Below are 23,848 nucleotides of genomic sequence, written 5' to 3'. Positions count from 1 at the left end.
TTGTGTATGGGTGATGAAGGTTTCCACTGATTGTAAAGGGTTTGTGTAGATAGTCGTAGCAGTTTTCTGCAAAGGTTGCCTTACGTCTTTGCATGCATGCACTGTGTTGGAATTGTAAAGGTTTTATTTTATCTAAATATCCACAAATGTTTGTGAAGACAAGCTGAAATTTTATTATTAAACAGACCCATTGCCACAATTGTACCATTATATAAAATATAATAATATATATAAATATAATATATATAAGGTCCCATGCTTCAACATTTTTCCATATATATGAAATCAAGTTAAATATATGAAAGCATGTGGTTCTGTTATTATATATCTGAGTTAGGACTTTTTTTATTGCCTAGTCTATGGTTTAAAGCTGGAGGATTGCAATATACAACATTTCTGGGAACATAACACTTTGTAGACTTTAATAGTTCCTGTTTTGTTCACGTCTGTGTGTTCTCCACTACAACAAATTCAAAGAGGAAGCAAGGAAGCCACAAGTTACTTTCTGCAGCCGCAATCTCTCCTTAGTGTGCTTTGGTTGCTTAGTAACCAGATGCTGACACAGAGCCGGGTGCGGGTCCTCCCCAGCCTGCCTGTGATTGGCTGAGCCTCCCACTGACCGGCCACTTCCTGGATACGGTCACTAGCCAAACATCAGTGACAACACTGAGCAAAACACAACACTGACTGCAGCAGCAAGGCCAGCACAGGAGAACCTCCAAACATCATCAGCAGGTATTGGGGTAACAGGAGAGTACCAAATCATACAGAGCACTAAATACTGATAAATATATAATATGTAGAAATATAAAACTGTGCATGTGTAACATTAATAATTATTATGAATTAATAATATCAGCAATAATATGAACAGATTTATAAATAAATACATTTACATGGCCTTTTTATTTTTTATTTATTTTATGTATTACATTGTTTTTATATAGTGGCAGCAATATATATGTAAATGTTGAAGTCTCAGTCACGTGACATCAGCAGTTTTTCTATTTGTGTGAAAAATCCCTAATTTAAAAAAAAATATATATATATATATATATATATATATATATATATATATATATATATATAGCCTTCTTTCTTGGGTATTAATTGCTGGCAATTTCTATAAAATCGGGACCCCACACTTTCCTCCCATAGGATGACAACACTGTCTTTGCATGCACCCTTTGGCGAAGTCGCGTTGTCACCCTTCCAAGCATATGGATGACCCTTTTATCAGTTTTATACTGATGGTTTTGTACTCATTAAAGGATGACAAACATAGCTGCTCCAACTTCATACTAAATTTAATTACCATAATCTCTTACTAAATGTATTTCTTTTTTATTAGACTATGTACTGTACAAAGTGTTGTATCTCATAGTAACTACATATTTTTTTTCATGATCTCACTATGGTAAGTTATATCAGATTGGCCAGTAGTAGGTAGTCCTGTGCTTGTGTGTTATATACATGACCGATGCACAACAGCCCCAAATGGGAGTCATGGGGATCGGGGACTGATCAGGGAAATTAGAATTCCTTGTATGATCTCTATTTTTATCCAAAGTGTTAGATAATATTAGTACTTCTTTCCCCTAAACAGAATTATTGTGCAACTACATCACTATTGTGCTATCACTGACCTTTTTCTAAATATGCTATCACACCAATCCAATGGCTTCATTACATTCTAGGGCAGTGATTCACAAAACAAGCATCACATTCTAGGGCTCCAAGACAGGACAAGCATCACATCCTAGGGCCCCAAAACAGGGCAAGCATCACATCCTAGGGCCCCAAAACAAGACAAGCATCACATTCTAGGGCCCCAACTCAGGACATTTAGGGCCCTGACAAGCCATATGCTTGTTTTGGGTCATAAAGTCATAAAGTCTGAAGTCAGAGGATCACTTTAGGAGCCAGAAAACTAGACTTTTAGGAAGTTCAAAAATGGTATCTTTGTATTTTTCTCCATTTAAATTTCCTTGAAATCTGATTGATTGTCTGGATTAGTGTAATGTATAATGTGTTTATAGATCCACTGGTCTGTGCACTGCGTTTATAAGCCCATAGTTCCAGAAGAGGATCATTTCTATGTCTGGAAGACATTAACACAACTCCGATCTTTGAATTCTACCTAATGGGTCATTCCACAGCGTACATGTTTGGAACATTAAAAACTTGTGCTGCATTGCATTGTTATACATACACTGCAATGCTTTATTTTTTTTAACTTATTAGTTTTCAGCACCTTAGCATGTTGTGGAGCATTTTATGTTGGAACACACTTCACAAATATACTATATTATACATACACTACTTGTTCAGTGCATCCAGTTTAGAGAGTTGAATTGAAATAAAACTTTGGGACAGTTACCTTGTCCTTGGGATTGCCCCGAGCCCAATGCTTCTGATGTGAATGGGATAATATCTGTATTTGTCATCAGAACTAAATATATGAATATACCTTTAGTCACATATTTAGTGTGCGATTAAATACCTGCTTAATTTGCATTGACAGGTTCTCTTTAATGGTTGATGTGAAAATCAATTATAATACCTTTACATGTACCATTCATAATATTTTTTTTTTTCATGTGATGAAGAATGCCTCTGAGAAGATCAGCTTCCAGCATTCGTTCTGATAGCAGTGATGTAGACATGGAAGGAATGGGTATGTATGTTTAATATACTGCATGACAATATATTGTGGCCTCAGCCATTTCTCTCCTATAGCACTGCTGTCAACACATTGAGATCTCTCAAGCAATGAGGAGCTGCGGTCCCTTTGTTGTTGTTGAATTTTACAGGCAGATTTCTGTAAACAAAATGTCAAAATGACTTTTACTTATTAACATGAGACTGTCCTTACTAACAGACATCAGATTTTTAAATGCTGCTGTTTAGAAGGAACTCAGTGACAGACAGCTTGACAATGTTTTGTCATCACTTAGGCTGGATTCAGACTTGTGGTATTTTATTGTGCTGTTTACTGCCCTCGGATGCCAAACGCTGGGCACCTGTAATGGTAACAGACTGTCCCTGCCAGGCAAGTGGCTGCAAATGCCTGGCTAAGTTCTTCCTTTTTCACACTTTTTTTTGGTTTTAAAACTGCTTTTAAAAAACACTTGCACAAGTATTGTTAAGTGTTTGCAAATGCCACATTACAAGTATATGGGGTCAGCAGGAGTGTTACCTAAAGCATCTAAAAACATAGCAATGCTGCTGCCTCCTACTAATTGTCAGTAAGTAAAGGATAATCAATGAACGCATTCAGTCCAGTGTTACCCATGGTTTGCAAACGGCTTGGAGTCTTAATACTTGATTTTAAAAGTTAGGCAGAAAGTGGTTCATGACCCCCTTGGTTGAGGTTTAGTTTTTTATATTGAATTGGCAAAATGAAATGGAATAAACATGTAAAACACAAACATATTACACATGAAATGTGCCTTGGGTTGCATTGTAATAATGGAATGCACGATGCACTTTGCTTAAAATGCAAATTTAATGTTCTGGGCCGGCCCTAAAATGCCAAAGTGAGTGAACTTCCCTTGGCATATGTGGAAGTTATCTTATCCCAACCTTGGCAATCATGATGGCTGAGGAATCCTGAACCCAAAACAAGATGGGGGAAAGATGAAGGAAACAGCAGATGGAGCAGCAGGGGAGATCACAGCGCCATATAGGTCTGCCACAATAAATAGATACATGTGGACATCATCACAAAATGAGTGGATCTGAAATGTGGGTCTGAAAATTTGGCATCAGGCAGGGCTCAATTGCAGGCGATGTCCCTTCTGCAGCAAGCATTCTTACCTGTTGAGTCATTGCCCCAGCTTTTAAAAACTACTGAGCTCCGCATATGTCTGCACATCTCGGCTTTACCGTTGTTTGGCGGGACTGAATGAACTCCTGCGCCTCTGCATTCCGAAAGATCGAAATGAGGAACGAAAGGAGAAACAATGACGGGAGAGTATGCACTGGGTTTAGTTCCACTTTGAAACTCAACCTCAGCCAAAATATGTAATTTATTTTGTACAGAGCAAGGATGGAGCATCTGAGGGATAGGAGGGAGTCGAATACCGGAGACTACAACCTTCATCAGCTTTGTCTGTGTCCCTTTGCATATTTTTGTCGCTTCTTGTCCAGTGAAACTGTTGTCACCAGAGACAAATTAAGGGCAAATCTCTCTTAAGGGAGCTCAATAAAAGTTTGAAGAGAGCACATGTTCTTTTAGTGCATTCGGTGCAGTTTGCAGGACTCTGAGCTTCATAGTGCATTTTTTTGCACCATTCACCCTTATTCACTCATTCAGCTCTGAGCATTTGAGTATCACTATTTGTTTTAATTCTCATACAAAGCCCTAAAATACTTTTTTTTACATATTCTGCCTACAGGCAAATTAATAGTTAAATTATTAATTTTAAGTTATTATTAAATGTCCATTCCTCATTTCTCCCATCACATTCCTCCTTTTTCTCTGGTTCTGCTCCTTTATACCTCTTTGCAGATTCCCATGACTCTCTTGGGTGTAATCAGAGAGCATATAGTTTATCACTGCAGATTCTGCACACTTAAACCCCCAACAGCTTCAGGAGAGAATATTTCATGAAGCAAAGCTTTTTTTCACATAACACCTGAATCATGGAGAATTAAATGATCACATAAGGAATTGAAATAGACAATTTGCCATGCAGCAAAATACATTTGAGATGCCTTGGGTAAATCTGAATTTTGTGGCATGCTAGTTCTGGGACAGTGAGGCTGAATTCAGTAATTTTCCTGGCCAATTCTATCACGCAATTATATCATGCAAGTTAGAGAGTGGCAGCTTCAGTCTGAGGTTTCACAGTTAGGGTAAGTGTCATCAATTGACCATTTCAGCTCACATTACACAGACATGGTCCACTGTTGTCACCATCAGGAAATGCCATGCGGCTGTCGTATATGGCTGGAATGAGATGAGACAAAAGGTAGAAAGTATTTAAAAAGAAAAGTATTCATTGTAAAAATGTGAGCTGCTTATCATACATAGGACATATATTAAAAGTGGCCTTGGTTCTTCTGCAAATATTTTCTTTTATTAAAATACAGCACAAAGAATGGGATTCCCTTGTTTGGCTTCCTCATGGTTGCACTATGGATGAAACTGGGAACGTCAGTTGTATTATTCTGCCACCGTTGTCCTAAGAGACATAAAAAGCCCTGAAACTCTTTAGAAAAAAGAGAATTATTGTTTGATTGACACATATTGAACAGATGGTTGTAACACATGATTGTCCATTTTCTCCAGGCGTTTACCTTTCATTTTATTTTTTTTTTCTAGCGGATAGTGAGCTGGCCAAGCTACAACGCATTTTTCGCCTGAAGGAGGGACAGCGTCAAGCAACCACTATTGGGAAAAAGGAACAAATAAGGAGACAGCAGTATGTATTCCTTAACCAAGATTTGTTCAGTTAATCTCAGACTGACATCTCTCTTTACCAGGCAGAATGCAGCCTCAGGGAATGTTCTCTTAATGTCATGTCATTAGAGCACCATGGTATTCCGGGATATGCCAATTGAAAACATGTGGCAAAGCAAGACACCTGCCATTCCTGTCATACTGTATGTCTTGTTTAAAGAAAAGCTTTGCAAATAATTCTAAGTATGTGCATATGTAATGCAGCACATAGTGGCATTTGACAAGCTTATGTGATGCATTCATTGCTTTAGTAAAGCAAAATCACACATGGGGGGATTTAAGAAGCCAGACTCATGGAGAGGCTGTATGAGATTGCTGGCTGCAGATTTTTTTTGTCACTTCTCCCCTCTAGTGGTCAAAAGTAATATTGTGCTAATTCTTACTACGTTAACTAAAGCTAGGGTTTATCCCAGCATTTCTAAACATGTTTAATATTTAGGAACACCTAAAATACCTTTCAGGTCTTAATGCAGGACTAAAGTTCAATTTTTATAAATCTATGATCAGGCAGGTCAGTATTGCGATGAATGTGCCTTCTGCAATAATCTTTCCTGCCTGCCTGATCGCTCAGAGTGTCTGTCAAAAAAGCTAAGCATGCACATATGAGGAAGGTTGACATATAGGAATAAAATAAATAATATAAAATGTGGTGTATTTGATATCCAGGGATGCTCTAAACATAACAAACATTTTTAGTAATAACAGATAAGAAGGGCCAGATAATAATTGCAGACAGTACAGTACAGTGTAGGTTTCCCTCACAAAGAAGAAATGTCTGCTGCTTTTATGGTAAGTGGTGAAATGCCCCCTACATGTGTGTGTGACCACTAATGAAGTATACCCTTATATTAAAGATCAGTGGAAAAGGACCTTCATGCATTGGTGATCATTGGAAAAGGAGGTCCTTAGACTGGTGATCAGTGGAAAAAGACATCTTAGCGTAGTGGTCAGTGGTAAAAGCCACCTTAACATTGGTAATCAGTGGGAGTAGAGCCATATTTGTTTTTGGTGTGGCCACCCCACACCGTCTAGAATGGTGAATGACCCCTTACACTGTTGATTATTGGTAAGAAGGACACATTGGTGCTCAGTGGAAGGAATTTCACCAAGCAGAGAGAGTTCTTAACATTAGGCATTCATCTTCACTATGTCTAGGTGATAAACCTAGGTGACAGATAGACACACTCCAGCCAATGTCTCTCTATAAACAGTATATAATAAAAAAGAACTTATTCATGAACAGTACTTCAGTACTCTCAGTTACCATTGCTGAACATACACACATTGTTTGCTGGGGTTCTTTGTACTGGACTTCATATTACCTTCTCCTAAATTGACTGCATTTGGCAGCTCCTGCAGGTTCTTTTTAGAACAGTACATAAAGTTCTGAGTTAATGTTTAAATCATTTTTCAAAATGCATTTTTCATCTCCTGTACGCTCAGGTGGTACATCTGTCCCGCCATTTAGTTACAGAACTTGGCACCGGGCAGAGCCAAGCACAATGAGAAACTATCTCAAAAAGAAATAAATCATTCTTTCTTAAGTCTTCCAAATTGGGTTGCCAACACTGGTGAGATTTAATCCAGGTAGTCTGCATGTGAGCTTATGGCTGAAAATGGGTGATTTTGTGCAAGGTGAGAGCTGCTGCTCAGGATTAACACTTCACTCAGGCGCTTATCAAGTGGTGTGAACCTCTATTATAATACTTCTCTGTGATTTTCTGCTGTATAATATGAACATTGCTACAGAGCAATTTAGCCCTTAAAAAATCTTTGACCTACATAAAAATGGCAAGATGAAGAACTAATACATTGTCATATTTTTTATAAGATACCCATATTGTTGGTATTGATTTTTAAATGACACATTGTTGTCTTTATATAGATGGTTTATATTTACATTTATTTTATCTGTCAAAATGTTATCCATGTTTATATATACAGTATATACAGTGTTTATTTACACAGTATATACAGTGTATATATAAACATAAGTCCAAGATCCTTGGACTTATACCAAACAGAACTTATACCAAACACATTTTTTCCATAGGAAATAAAAGGAAAATGATTAGTCTGTTCCCATGAAAAAAAACCTATTGTTATTGGCATATTATACATTGATGGGGCTGTATACAAAAATGTAAACACTGCCTAACACTAAAATACATAAATACAAAAGGTATTAGATGAAATAAATGAAAATGTAACCTCACTTTGCTTGCTGAGAAGAGTGGAGTGCCTACTAGGATGGTGCTGAGAAGGGAGGAGGAGGAGATGTTCTGTAATTCACAGAGAGTTATAGCGCCGGTTGTTCACTGAATGGTGGCAACTGGCATACTGACGCGTGGGTCGTAGCTTTGTCTCGAGAGAGGTAAATAAGGGGAGAGCGTGGTGTTATGACTTATTTGACCCATACAAGTTCTAGCACAAAGGTTGTATACCAAGCAAAGGTTGTATACCAAGCAAAATTTTTAATGTCCAAACAGGACTTATACCAAGTTGGACTTATTGCAAAGCGGACTTATACCAAGGTACCACCGTATATATAACATATATTATGTGTTTGGAACTTTTATATTTTTTCTATGAAGTTTTGTGCCATTGTATTGGTCCATTGAAAGAAGTACCTTATCTCTCACATGTGTGCTGATAACATTTATGTATCCACACTGCACATGCACAGTTATCTTTGATTAGTCCACATTTATACAAAGTGAGGTAAAGTGAGGTTAAATTTTCATTTATTAAAGTAAACAATATATCGAGTATACTTTTCAAATTGAAGTGTATTTTTTACCCTTACCTTTAATTTACAATTTTGGATAAGTGGGCTAGAATTGAATGCTCTGCCAGATTTTTATTACCGTACGTATACAGTCATAAGAAGAAGAAAGTACATTCTTTATCAGTTCTAAAGTTTGGGGTATCATGACATAATTACAAATCAATTAGGTAAAGACAATGTTTTACAAGACATTATTTACAAAACAAAGACTAAGTCAAAATGCAGCAGCAGTGTAAAAAATTAATGAAAACATTACCACTACCATAGGAATGAAGACAGTAAGTTGCAGCCAGGTACTGCTGATCAATAGCACTTGATTAATTGCCCATCAGCACCTTTATAAAAGCATAACATTTGGCAGTGTGCTGGTCATGCTAGAACATTCAGGTGCATGTCACCATAGGAAGGGTTATAAGACTGTTTCTATACAGTTGAACGTCTATCTGAGAAAGATTATTCAATGTAATGCTCAGAGAAATTACAAAAAAAAAATGTTCAAACTCTAAAGGCATCAGTTACTATGTTAAACTTTGTGACTGTAAAATTGGAACAAGTATGGCTTGTTTGGAAGGGTTTAAAAGAGAATATCTGTTCTCTTTAAAAATAACATGGCAGCTTGGCTTAGGGCTTGCAAAGTTGCATCCAATCAAACTAGAAGACATTTAAAATAATGTCCTTTCGATAAAAGAAACCAAAGTGGAGATGGGCCATTTAACACAGTGCCATGTTCGGCGAAAACCAAAAGCTGCATATTCGCACATACACCTCATACCAGGCAAGTTGGTGGAAGAGTAATGATTTTTGCTCGTTTTGCAGCCACAGGATATAGACACCATGCTGCTATTGGTATACAGAGAAGTTCATGGTTGACTCAAAGCATTCTACAGTCAAATGTGAGGCCATTTGTGTGGCAGCTAAAGCTTGGTCAAAATTGCGTTATACAACAGAGCAATGACCCTACACAAGCACACCTTCAACAGAATATCTGAAAAGGAAAAGAATCAAGGCATTGTATTGGCCCAGTCCAAGCTTAATTAAATAAAATAAATTACATTTAGAATCAGCTAAAGGACCAAGTGATTTTTTTTATTATATCCTGATACTAAAACCTTAGAATTAAAAGAGTACAAACTTTCTTTATCTTATGACTATATAGGAGGTTCCACATCATCTGTTAATATCTTATATTATGAATGACAAGTTTATAAGAAAAGCAGTGGGAGCGCCAGTCAAAAAGTCTTAAAGTCCAAATGTTTATGTGGTACAGTGTTACAGCTGTGTGTTTAAGGGGTTAAGGCTGCGTATACATGTTCAATATTTGTCGTAGGAAAGAATCTTTAACAATCCTTTCCAACGACAAAAGACTGCACGATGCATGATCGAGCGATGTACCTACATCACTGTTCTGTTCTATGGAGAGGGGTGCATGACGGAGCAGCTTTCCATTACGATTGTTCCTACTTCGAGCACTGTACACACGCCTGATTCTTATACGATGTCAGCCCTAAGGCGATTATTGGACGAGAGTCATCTGACGCGGGTACATAGCCTTAGTCATCCATCCTTCTTCAGAACTTATCAATGCTGTGAAATTCCAGCACTGGGCACAGTCTTTCACATTAGATCAACATAAGCATATTGCCAAAAAACGGACGCAAAAACCACCAATGCAGCAAAGAGCTGGGCATTGAGCCTTGGGTCTGTTCTGCATCTTAGATCCGTGTATATTGTGAATATAAGATGGCAGGGTCATATAGAGTTTTTATTACAAATAAAATTCTGTAATTTATTTGTTTGAGATTATCAGTGCATATCCCTGCCACAATTCGCTTCTTCTATCCCTAAAATAGACATTAACAGTACATATTACAGGTACATTTCCTTTCCTCAGAATACAGCAGTGATCTGGAGGAGTCAGTGCATTACCATTCAATGCAGGCATTGTCTGCACAGCAGAATATGTGAAAGTTTAAATTAAAGACAATGCTAGTACCAATTAAGTAGCGCATCAAATTCACTCCTCTCCTGCTGCCAACACTTTGAAGAGTGACAGTAGGAGCTGCAGGAAGATGCTATTAAGTTTTATGTACTAAGCAAGCAATTGATGTTTGTACTGAGAGAAGATTTGTTGTATCGCCTAAGTTAATTTACTGAAATGTTTTGAAAACCATGTCAAGAAAAGGGCTTGTTGAGAAAAAATATGGACTTTTGTCCCCTATACAAAGACTTAAGAAAACTATTTTGTAGTAATTTTTGGCTTTAAAAAATACTGAGTGCTAAATTTTTTTTTACTAGCAATAAACCTGTAAACAGTAATAATTGCAGAAGTCATAGGTAGATATTGTTGCTGCAATTGCATATAGTTTACAGAGCTTTGCATCATTTTTAAACAGTTTGAAATGCATAGGACTCTATTTAGAAAATAGGGATTCTGACATTCCCTCAAACATTCCCAGTGGGAATCATTTAGTGCCATTGAAACACATGGATCTGGAAGATTAATATAAAAAAAATATTTGAAGAAAAGTCTGTTTTTTAAAAGAGCCCAAAAGCTTACCAACCCATCAGAACTCTGGCTTCATCTCAGAACCCAATTAGTGTTCTCCACAGCATATTTTTATAGCTGGGTGGAGGAAGATGAAACTGGGTGGGGCAATAAACATTTTTAGTGTTACCAATTGTTTGTGTCATAGGCATCAAGTAACCCTTATAATTCTGACCGGTGTCTAATATTATTAACTTCAAATCCATAGTCATATTACTAACTGTCCCTCAAAGGGCCCACAATGTAATGTTCTACTATACTCATATGTCATTACCACAGTCTAAGAACAATTTTGAGGGGACTCAAACTGCATGTTTTTGGGATGTGGGAGGAAACTGGAGTGCTCTGAGGAAACACATACGAATATAGGGTGAACATTCAAACTCCATGCAGATAGTGTCCTGGCCAAGATTTTAACCCGTGACCTAGCCCTGCAAAGACCAGAGTGATAACCAGAGTCATAATAGGGACAGTCAACTGTCCCTATACTTTGTTCAAACCTTGTAATGCCCACCCTCTTAGTATTCACCCTTTTTTATTGTCATTTTATCATGGCCCAAATTGAGAGCCCTTCTTATTGTGATCCAGCTTCCTAGTGTCCCATGTTATTGTAAAAAAACACATCCTCGTCCTTGAAGAAAGGGGTGTTTTTTAGAAGGGCAGTGCAGATGTAATTGTAATTCATCTACAATGTGGATATTTGCTTATCTCTGTTTTCTTTGATCAGGGCAGAGATAAATGCACTGAAGAAAGAACAGGAGGAGCTCCTAAAGGACCTAAAAATTTCTGAAAGTCGCAGCAATCAGTACCGTGATCTTGACAGCCAAGAAAAACTCCACACTTTGCTTGAGCAAAAGGAAGAGCTGGATGAACAGATAGCAACTGAGAAGCAAATCATTAGTGAACTAGAGCAAGAGGTAAATTATTTGAGAATAACAATACCACCAAATGTTCATTTCATCTGTCACAAAGCAAAACATTTGTGTGAAAATCTGCTTGTTGGAGCAACAACACACAGCAATGTACTGTGACAAAATACTGCATGGGTCTGTTTACTGAGGTCTGATTTCAGTTTTTGATGCTAAAGAGTTAAACCATGTGAGTGTTTCTTTTTAAACTATAAACTTTTAACTATATACAATGAGCCTTTAAACAATTAACTTTTCTCTGAGATTTAAAATTGAGGTCCAAAATATTTATATAAATTTAGTAGTATAAATGATTTACCTGATTGTACAAATGTTTTATAAATGTGACTCTAATAATGATCCATACAAAACACCCCTATAGAGTCCCCTTAACACAAAGCACTCTCTTGCAGATAAAATCCTGGGAGCGAAAACTTTCAGATCAGAGAAAACAAGTGAGAGGCTCTTCAGGGTCTGCCAATCAAAATGCCCAGACACAGAAAAATGTGAAGGTTATGGAGAACCGACTGGACCGGGTGAGTACTAAATAGACTGTGCCCTTGCAGCAAGGCTGTGTCAATAACTTGAATGATCTTTTAGGATGCCTTGTCATGTGGTACAACTTTTTTAAAGCTTAAGTATCGTTATATTACTGTGAAAAAAATTGCTACCACAAGGAAACATGACTTCTTCCTATTAAATTATATTCACATGGACGCTAGGAGTTAAGTGACCAACAAGCATTAAAGTTGAACTGTAAGTAGAATTCAGACCTTCTCATTTTGGAGCGTCCAAAAACCAATGCATGCATGTATGTTGGGCAGGAAAATTACAGTTGATCTTGATCCAGGGCTCAGAAAGTCTGAAAATCACATGGAATGCCCATCTTTTTTTGCTGTCATTAACTTGACATTGAAAACCTTAGCTTCTGGACTGCAGACTTTGTCAAACCTATCATCATTCTGTGTGTATTGAAACAAGGGAATGCAAGTGTACTGCTCATTCATTCAATGCCCCTGTGAATAAGCAAAATAAACTCTTCGGGGCATGGTCCTCTTCTCCGCCGGTGTCACTGTCTGTAACTGTCTGTCATTTGCTACCTCTATCTTATGTACTGCGCTGCGTAATATGTTGGCACTATATAAATCCTGTTTATTAACCACCTGGGCATTACACTGAGGTCTAGATTTCTGTACCAAAAGTGTTACAGGTTTTCATGAAATTTTTTTTTTTAAATTGTAGACCTGTAACTTACAGAAATATGTCCGAATAGGGGTCTAGTAGATATAATGAATATAAAAAATGTTTGAAACACACAATCATGTAAACAAAAAAAAAAAAAAATTACTTTTAATAAAATTAAAGGAAAAACACAAAATTCAGCTTAAGCAAGAATACATAAATAAATGAAAAATACTGAAAATGCGATAATTCGGTATAATGTATAGTAATATATTTTATCTAAAACACCTCCCTAGTGTCCAACCGTCCAACGTCACATACCTATAGACAAAACCACATAAATATATTTTCTATTATTTTGGATTGGATTGGATACAGGACTTTGTATTCAATCCAATACAAAATGAGAACAAAATTCAAACTCTCATTATGTATTGGATTGAATACAAATTCCTGTATCCAATCCAATACAAAATACATACTTTGTATTTATTTTTAATTGAAACTCATTCATTCATTTTGTATTGGATTGAATACAAACTCCTGCATTCAATCCAATACAACATGAATGAATGAGTTTCAATTTGAATTTCCCGCACACGCGCCGACGTCATCGGGCACGCACGCACAAGAAGCCGGCCGGCTGTTTTTTTCCTCCGCCGGCCGGCTTCTTGTTTCAGAGATCACCCGGCGCTGGAACGAGAACAACGCTGGATGATCAGCGGGACCAGGTAAGATGCCGGCCGGCTTCTTACCTGGTCCCGCTGGTATACGAGAAGGCACCCGACGCTGGAGAGGGAGACCGACGGACGATGATCGACGGAGGACGACGCTGGAACACGAACCCGACGCTGGATGAGCACAGGGGGACCGAGATTTTCCCTACATTAAAATCCCCACTTACCTGGGTAAATGGGGATTTTATTGTACGGAAAATCTCGGGCAACTTTTTTTAGCCCGTACGAAGGTCGGGCTTAACGGTTGGGAGGTTAATAATAATAAAAATAATAATAATAATATCAATAATTCTGATTATCATTTCACTGGCACCATGTCAGCATTTGTACCCCATGCAAGCAAATTACAATGTGTCATTATGAAATTATAACATTTTTAGGTAATAAGACCTATTGAATTGGTATAACTGTCTGGGTAGTCATTATAGGCTTTTCCCCTCACTTTCTGCCTTGGTGATACAGTTAAAGCACAGAAAGTGAGGTCAATTTCCACAATGGTGATAGCAACTAAAAACAAATTGAATGTCTAACCCTTCCCACATTATTTTTTTTTCAAGGGTTATTTCAGTTATTGCAGATTGTAAAGGTTTCCATTTCCTTCTTTGGTGACTGCTGCCACTTATATAGGAAGCAAGAGAATCCCCAGTGGGTACACAGCAATTAAAACTTGAAAGAGGATAAAGCCATTTTTCTTTCAAAACAATGTTTTGTTGGAGTTGAAAGGATACTTTACACAAAAATTAGTTCTTTCCATTTCCCCAGCAACCCTGAATTCTCCCTAAAGTTACTTCTGGTACTGCTCAGCAGCACTCCAAACAAAGCAAGCCCCTCATCTCACCATTATTTATATTTCTCAGGTCTCAATATTTATCCATCTGGTATAATAGTTCATTAAGAGTCATTATATCTGCAACAGGGAGATACCACCACAAGTACAGGATAAAAAGTTGTAAATCTTTAAAAAACAAAAAGGTGGAAATGTGGCAGGAGCAGGTCAGTATAAGCACCTCCTGCTTTTGCATTACAGGATGGTGCTTCTTCAGGGTTAACACCCGGTTACATAGGCTTATGTTGGAGACAAATAGACTTTTAAACACACAATATACAAGCTTTATTCACTGCTGTCCCCATCAGGAAATTATCCTAAAAAAAATACTGGGTTTTAGTTATCTTGGGAATTTTTCTGTAGACTGCCATTACCCTTTTATCCTAGCAAATTCCACTTCATTGTCAGTTTCATTAAAAAATATATATTACCATTAATTTGTGCTGCTGACAGTATAAGGGAAATGCAGGAGTCTGGAACAGATTGCATCAGAGCAAACTGACAACACGACTGTGTCCCCAGGACTGAAGCATGCCATGTGTTTGATCCAGCGTTTAATGATTTAGGAGACAATTATTTTCTATTGAACATAGACTTGATCACAGCTAGAAAGGAAATAACGATTCTTAGTTTTGTATCTTGCAACATAAAATTGTGATTTGTAGAATACACTATAGAGTAACACCTGTTATCCTGGCATTTTTGTGCTGAAACATTCTACATCACTGACTTCTTTCTGAAAAATGTTAGTTACCTGGCTACCATTCTGGTGGCTTCGATAGGGAATCATTTACCAGAAAAAAATAGTTTCTCAAAAGGGTTTTAAAAGAAAAAGGCAGCTCTGGATGCAAAACTCACCTCTTTTTCCTGCTCTGTCCTCTGATGTAATTTCTTTGCATCACTGGATATCTTGAGTGTTTTCTGGGACAAGCAATACACTAGAAAACTAAAAACATCCAATGAATACAAGGCATCATAATCCATCTACCTTAGGAAATAACCCCCTGAATTTTCATGCAATGATGCAGAGGGTGGTGCTGATGTCATACAATGCCACTCTTTGCATCATTGAGAACTGGACAGCAAGAATAATTAAAAAGGAAAAGTAACCTGTGTGTTACATGACCTGAATGAAGAAAGAACTAAAAAAAAACAATAGGACCACCAATGGGGCCACTAGGAGCTTTGGATGCCTGAAACTTGGATCAGGAACTTCTTAATTGTTAAAGCAGATCTGTAAAATTAAATGATAGGCCTTCCCATACCAATATTATAGCACTTTACCCCAGAGTTCTGTCTGTAATGTATTAACCTGGAAACCCCATCAACTAGGCTGGTATTGTTTTACTTCTCTCAATACGATGACAGCACTATTCTTTAAGAAGGGAAACTACTGTCACAGATTCTCTTTCCCCTAAAAAATAGGAAAATTAAAAACTTTTTACAAAATGTACGTGTTGGTCTGATTTAAATCTCGTTCATACATAAAACAAAAATAGGGCTCTGAATGAGCCGTAAATCTTATTGTTCCTTACCAGAATGCATCACTTCACTAATTCATGTCCCTCAACTGAATAACCAAACAAACCCTTAATAGACAGAATAGACTCAATCATAGGAAAAAGAGGACCAGACTGCTGCAAGAATGCGGTGTTCGGCCTATTTGCGTAGCAGTTTTTTTGTACAGCTAGGTGTTCCAATCTTTTAACCCCTTTAGGAAATCCTTCTCGTGTAAATGGTATTTACACTGGCTAGCCCAAAAAAGCTCCCAAGCCCGTGAGGGCAGTATCATGGGGTTTAGCAGTTTTATGTGACCAAATAATGAGGTCAGCTTACTACCAGAATATTCTGAATGACCAGGTTTTTCCATCACTGGAGTTTTTCTATCCTGATAGTAGGCTGTCAAGATGACATTGTCAGGATTCATTAAGGTCAAATTGTGAAAGACATCATTTTCACACATGGATGGGTCACCACCAGACCTTAACCTCTATGAGAATCTTTGGGAAGTGCTGGAGAGGACTTTACACTGTGGTGAACACCTAATGCAACTCTGGATGGAAATATATTTTGTGACATTGCACAAGTTTTTTGGAATGATACCACGGTGAATATGTGCCGTAATCCAACCAAGGGGCACAATGTAAGTATGATTTAGTAAACCTAGAAGGTTGTGCTTGTCTTTTTAGCTGCAGCGTGACATTGGTGTAGCTTAGCTTATTGTTATAAGTTATTTTTATTCTTGTACATAAAAGTAATCAAAAGATGGTGTCTCCCCCAAAATGTCTATTGCCCTAAAATAAATATAATATTTAAAAAGACAAATAAGTAAAGTTGACTGATAGTTAGTGGCACATTTTATCAATGAACACTTTATTTATTAACTACATGCGCAACCTTTGTAGTGCCTTAGTATTTTTGCATTGTGCTGGCCAATCACACAAACCTTGATAACATTTTTCTTTATTCCTGATGTGATTATTAGGCTTTGACCAAATTCAATCTCCAACTGGCAAAAAATGCCAAGATGAGGGAAGAGATTGACATCCTGAGAATCGAGCGCTCTCGCTTTGATCAACTCTACAGAAAGCTTGAAAAGGTGAGAAATAGGACAACAATTAGAACCTTAACTCTGTCCAGAAACAAAAACTCTTTTCTGGTCTTGCTGAACTGTCATTCTCTCTTATGATTTATTGACAGCATTAGAAAAAAAAATTAGAATCTATATTAAAACAGTATTATATAACAATTTCATAATTCTTAGTAATATTTTTTTCAGGAATTGCTTCAAACAAGAAAAGAAATAGCCACAGTGATTGATGAGTCATCTGCTGCCTATGATGCCAGGTTTGCTGCAAGAAATAAACTGAATTGTATTATGTTTAGCCCATATGGGTCAGAATGACAGAGACTAATTAAAGGTCAACATCTTATATAGTGGGGTGTTTGTGCAATCAGTTACTATTTTTTTGTAAAGATATTGTAAAAGCAACTATCATATACAGGTTAACAGTCGCAGAATCTCAAATATCTCAGAATAATATACTTGAATATCTTTCTATGAATAAAACCATGTCACAAAAACCTGGGACTTTCAATGCTCAAGATATGAATTCAAGGCTAACACATGCAGTAATAAAGTACTAGATATGAATTGATAGCTAATACATAATAAGGTACTAGATATGAATTCATGGCTAATAAATGGGAATATCACATATATCTCTTTATTAAAATTCATAGATAAAAATATCAAAATTGTATTTCAACCTGTGCATTATGGACAAAAGGACAATAAACTTGCTGAACACCTCCCAGGCCCATTACTATTCTCCAAATGTGCACTATGTATCTTCATTCCAGTAGCTTGCATTCTTGCCTTTTTATTACATTTCAAGGGTGAAGTTCTGGTTCGCCTACAATTGAGTTTATGGCTTACAAATATTACATATGAACAGGCAAATATGCTTTAAAAATTCTTATTTTTGTGAGAAGTAAAATGTCATGTGGTGAGTATGCATCCAGGGAGGGTCTTCAATGTTCTAAATCTTGCTCTTGATAGGTAAAGAAGAGAGAGTAAAAAAACAAAAGACAGAACTTCACAGTTTTCACTAGAGGCATAGAGAGGCAGCTGTTTAGCTGCCTTTTTGTATCCCTTTTTTCCTTAAAACATCAATAATATAAAAATTGTCCATTACTTGTCTGATTATTTAACACAGTGATTCTCAAACACTGTGTTCCTCTAGAGGTTCTTAAGGGATCCTTGAACAATGAGCAATCTGTGTCTCTCAGGCCAGTTACCACTGATACCAATTATCCATTTGGGTTTCTGTAAGGGTGACATTCCTCCTCGCTAACAGTGTAAGAGACATTCATCCTATTGACCCATCATGCAGTGTATCCTGAATTGGGCATATCACAAAAATTGGTACGGGTTCCCTAAGACATAAAAGATAATTAAATGGTCTAAAAAGTTTGAGAAAGGCAGATTTAACTGATGAAAAGTATATGAAACCGGCTTTCCTAAAAGTCCATTTCATATGACATAGCTTTCTTATGTGGAATTATTAATATCTCAGTATAAAAGGACTTTCTGTTTTTGTAAATTAAGGGATGAGGCCCAAACAAAAATGCAGCAAATGAAGGAAAAAGCAGAGAAAGATCTGAACCAGCACACAGCGGAGATAAAAGAGCTACAGCGGGTGATTGACCATGATCGCAGACTGAAAGAGTTTATGGGAACCAAAACACAGGAGCGCTCTATCAGTGAGGAAGTACTGGATGCCCGGCGCAGGAGAGGTAATTGCTTGTCATTTATATTGTTTCACAAAATGTGTTAGTTACGATTGTCAATAAAATGCCCACAGTCCCCTGAAGGTGATTATTTTTAACATTTAGGTGGGCGATGTGGTAAATAAATGAGTTGTGTCAAAAAAGTTGTCAAAAAGTTGTGTTTTTGAGATATGTGCAAATTCTAAACATGGGTATGTTCAAGATAGTGTGTGGGGCAGGGTGTATTCAATAATACACCAAATAAACTGGTAATGGTAAGAGCTAAGCAAAAATAAAGAAATGTTCATAAGCATCAAGGTTAGACTGTGTTAGCAGGTTGAAAAAAGACATAAGTCAGGTTGAAGACATGCGTCCATCAAGTTCAACCACTAGGGAAATAAACATATCCCAGATAAAAACCCTATTGACATAGTTGATCCAGAGGAAGGTAAATAAAACACCTGGTACAATTTGTTCCAACAGGGGAAAATAATTCCTTCCTGATTCCCTAAGGCAATCGGATGTTCCCAGGATCACCAGTCTCTGTTATCTTTACTTTAAAGCTTTAATACCCAGTTATATTCTGATATACTGCACAATTTATATTCTACTTTGAGTAGGAAAAAAAAACTATTGCAAGCAGGCAGATTAGGTTGTTTATTGCAATACAAACTATGTCCCTTCTGCAATAAAATAAACCTACCTATCTGTAGGTACACTAACCTCTCCTTGCTTTGGTACTGCCATCTTCACACAGCTTTCTTCCAGGTTTGGCTTTTTGGCCACCTTGATTGGCCAGCCTGGAATGATGTGACATGCACACAGTAGCCCCTAATGACACATGCCTGATCTCAAGCATGTGCGGAAGTTGCAGGCCACAATTATCCCAGTAGGCTGCGGGTTTCCACTTCAGTCTTTACTGCCATGCTAGTAAAGATCGAAGAGAATGAACAAAAAATAAACCAAAAAAAAAACACATTTTACTGTTATAATAACAAATATGAAACATGGTTACATTTGTTTAGTTGAATTATAATAAATATTTGTAATGTATGGAATTTGCTTATTTTGCTGATTACCAGAAAAAGAAGCAATAGAAAGAAAAAAACGTGACCCAACGGAGGAAACAGTAGAGACTTATGAAAATGCTTTTGAGCAGATAAGGTCTATCACTGGGGAAGAAAACCTAGACATACTCGTCAACAGATTTATTGAAGGTAAGCTGATTGTCACTTACACATATTATTGTGCTAATAACCCTTTATGTTTCATTAAAGAAATCTAAGTTATTTTGCAATGTTGAACATTTTGCAGTTTTTATTTGTATATATTTATTTGTATTTGTATATATATTTGTAGTAAATATTTGTATTTCAAGTTAGAGGTTAACATTGTTAAAATTCAAATAATAAAACAAGCTTTGTTACTCTCTCTCACAGCCTTATATTGGAAGATTGTGGAAGGGCTTATGGCATGTATTTAATTAGAGTGTAGATGGATAAGGAAATGGGAATATGTAACAGAAAGTTGTGTTTCCCTCCTAAACAATATGTTTCTATGGGGATACTATAGACCGGGTTTGATAAGCTGTCATGATTTGGCCACAGCTAGCTTTCTGATAAGAAACAAATGACTAGTCAAGGGTTTAATAGGGAGATTGAAGTTGACCTCTAAGATATGTATTAGATTGTGCACCTATATCCTGTTTGAGGTGGGTAAGTCAATATATGGAAATGAAGTATAATAATAAAGAGAGAAAATAGATGGAGCAAGGAGAACAGGTGAAGAGTCTATACAGGGGGTAAACGAGATGTAATAATACGCATAAGGTTGGTGGAGGGATCACTGTTCCGGTCATCGATAATGCCTTCCTTACTATTGTCAGGGATGTGTTATCCATTGTTTTCAAAAGTCCCAGAATATTTTCATTTATTCTTAAATATTATAAATAGCCATTTATTTCTCGTTTTTCCAAAATCATCCAACTGTCAAAAATAAAAAGACTACCTATTGCAGAGAACATAAGGAGGCATGCATTAACTGAAGAACTTCCCTGCTGGGAAGCTCTAAAGGTTTCTCTCACTGCTTATGCTGCTGGACTTGTCAGACTGATGGAAGATACCTTATTGCAATCAATAGTGTTGACAATTCAGATAGTAAAGTCAGAGCAAGAAGTCAGCAAAGTAGATAAGTAGCACTTCACAGCAGCCAATCTTGACAAGAGCTCTAAAACTACAAATAACTGCACAGACCTGTTACCCTAATCAAATTCAACTCAAAACTAAATAGTTGTACAGTTGTATTGTTCTAAAGAGACCATTTCACCAGAAAAGACATGAAAATGTAATCTTATTTCTACTTTCAGCATTGACTTTCCTTAAAACATTTTGTACATTTTAGATTACATACTGTTTATAATTTAGAAGTATATGCAACTGTCAGATTACATTTTGTGCCTGGCACTACTACTGCTCTTCTCTTCTCACTAACTCTAATGATACAACATTTTATAGGGTTAGTATTGGACTTTCAACATTCACTTATCAGAATTTGCACTGAGGAGGGTAGTCTTCAGCTGTGAATATGCTGGTATTCAGCTTAGCAATGTCAGAAAAATCTACATTCCATGGACATGTAACCCTTTGCAGTTAAAACTGGCTCCCTTTGGGCTCTCCATGAGAAGTGCAGTGTGCTTCCTCATTGCTGACAGCCTAGCTTCAAATGTAGATGTTCCATGCATCATCTTATCCATTGCCACCCATAGGCAATAGATTATGGTGATAGGAGGCAATTTAACCCCCTTTTGCTGACTGTCCATCCAACCAACACAAACTTATTCATGTTAAACAAACATGGCACTTGAAGCTGCCAGCCATTTAGATCTACCTTGGATTATCTGTTCTCACTGCCTGCGTGAATAAGAATTAGTGATTAATAAATGGTTATTACTTACATTTTACAGTGTATCATAACTTTTTTACATTATCGTGGCAGACTACATAAAGGTCCTTGTCCATGTGTTATGTAAATTTTGAGCAGGAATAACACAGATTATTTAATCTGTGTGATTCCTGGCTAAAATATACAAAATAAATATAGGTTACTAACCAAGAGAGGACATGCATACAGGAGAAAATCAACACAAATGTGCATATAACTGCCTTCAATCATGGTTGGATTTATTGAATAATCCATGTGTGCTATACTGCTACTGACTGTACAGGTAATACACTTAAAGATAGTTTGCTGCATTTTTTTTTTTCCCAGAAACATTTCACAGCTAAAGTAAATTTGCCATACAGGGATTCAGTGTTACTTTTTCTGAAGGGGTTCCCATGGAGTCACCCGAATTCCCAACATTATCTTTATTCTGTTGTTACATACAAGTGCTGTAATGTGTTGCAAAACCTTAAATGTGATTCCTTTTCTGTCAGTAGTCTTTTCAGTATTTAATTCAATCTTTTGCACATTTAACATCGATAAACTACCTTTTCTATGTTAGGTATTAGTGAGGTTCACACATCCGAGCGGAAAACAAGGTTAAAAAATGTTTACTTGTCTTGATAATTTAAAGTGGCAGTTTCCTTTTCCTGTGTTGGCTTGCCCCAGGCTTATTGTGATGTTTTATTTTCTCTCTCTCCTTTAAAGGTAGCACCCTGGGAAGGAAAAGCAAACTGTCTTGTATGATTTAGATTATCACACTTTGGGGGTTATAAATAAAATGTTCTACTGTAATGACCTCTTCGGTGTGTTGCAGACTGCAGACAGGATGAGTTACATAATAGAGACACAGTATTTGTGTTCAGTGGTACTGACAGACTTACATTGTAAAACAAAGGACATTGTTTATTAGGTAAATATAATGCCTTACATACTTGGTAAAATGGAGTGATCAGTGATCACTTTGAGTTAAAGATGTTTATCCTCCCCTTTTTAAGAAATCATGTAAAGAAAGGTATTTGGTTATGTGACCTGCACTGTAGAGAAAACCCTTCTTTTATTCATTGTTTAAATTCACTTGTTACCCCCGCACCCAGCCTTGCACTGCTTACCCCTGCGCCCAGCCTTGCACTGCTTACCCTTGCGACCAGCCTTGCACTGCTTACCCCTGCAGCCAACCTTGCACTGGTCACCCCTGCAGCCAGCCTTGCAATGGTTACCCATGCGTCCAGCCTTGCACTAGTTACCCATGCTGCCAGCCTTGCACTGCTTACCCCTATGGCCAGCCTTGCACTGCTTACCCCTGCGGCCACCCTTGCACTGCTTACCACTGCGGCCAGCCTTGCATTGCTTACCCCTGTGGTCAGCCTTGCGCTGCTTACCCCTGTGGCCAGCCTTGCACTGGGTACCCCTGCACCCAGCCTAGCACCTCCCCCCTGTGCACTCTCAGCTGTGCAGACAGGCTAGCAATCTCTGCAGTAGCAGATACAGCCTATGAGCCCTTACTCCCCCCCTTGACTATTTGGTGTGTTACATCCCTGACCTTCCTCTACTCTATTCAAAAAGAAAGTTTTGGCTTTAAATTTACTGTTGGGTGCATTATTTCTGGCAAATCAACAAAAGTTTTTACTTTTTTTGCTTTCTATAAGCCATCCTCAACTGTTACTTTTGATAGCTAACTGATTGTTAATATGAGAGAAAAATCTTAGGAAGATCATGAAAAGCCCCATTGTGATATGTAGCTATGTATGCATGAATGTTTTGCACCCAGAACATACAGTGGAATGCAAGATCTGTATGGGATTAAGCTATCTGTAGTTGAGGAAGAAAAGCATTGGGTGGCCATATCCTTCAGGTTATGGACCACTGTAAGCTAGCTATAGACATGCTAGATTCAATTCTGGCAAATCCACCTGTTACTGACTGCTAGTAACAGTAATCACAGCACATTGCCACAAGAAAAGTTACAGTAATTTTAAAGTACCTATTTAAATCTAGGTATAGACTGTACACGTGGTTCTAACTTCACTTCAAAATACAATTGGGTCCCCTTTTTAATGCTTTGGCCCTGTCACACAGCTGCCAAATGCAAAGTCATTCATGCCTGCCAATGCTGAATAATAAAGGCAGTCTGATCTTTTAAAAGTTTACTTTGACTTGAGGTTTTCTTACATATTTACATG

The 23,848-nt window shown here is 37.3% G+C and overlaps 1 protein-coding gene across 1 annotated transcript in view; it reads left to right on the top strand.

Moving 5' to 3' along the window:
• Window positions 1–661: 661 nt before the first annotated feature.
• The window catches only part of ODAD1 (outer dynein arm docking complex subunit 1), a 68,343-nt gene continuing 45,156 nt past the window's right edge, over window positions 662–23,848 (top strand). The window contains exons 1-9 of the mRNA XM_072426641.1: window positions 662–735; window positions 2,610–2,677; window positions 5,330–5,429; window positions 11,528–11,717; window positions 12,122–12,244; window positions 16,939–17,052; window positions 17,233–17,300; window positions 18,565–18,752; window positions 19,808–19,942. Coding sequence (XP_072282742.1) covers window positions 2,611–2,677; window positions 5,330–5,429; window positions 11,528–11,717; window positions 12,122–12,244; window positions 16,939–17,052; window positions 17,233–17,300; window positions 18,565–18,752; window positions 19,808–19,942 — 985 coding nt within the window. The 5' untranslated portion in view covers window positions 662–735; window position 2,610. The remainder of the gene's footprint in view (window positions 736–2,609; window positions 2,678–5,329; window positions 5,430–11,527; window positions 11,718–12,121; window positions 12,245–16,938; window positions 17,053–17,232; window positions 17,301–18,564; window positions 18,753–19,807; window positions 19,943–23,848) is intronic.

The sequence above is a fragment of the Pyxicephalus adspersus genome, chromosome 11, assembly GCF_032062135.1.
Source record: "Pyxicephalus adspersus chromosome 11, UCB_Pads_2.0, whole genome shotgun sequence".
In the NCBI taxonomy this organism is placed as follows: domain Eukaryota; kingdom Metazoa; phylum Chordata; class Amphibia; order Anura; family Pyxicephalidae; genus Pyxicephalus; species Pyxicephalus adspersus.
This window is presented reverse-complemented; position numbering and strand designations above follow the sequence as displayed.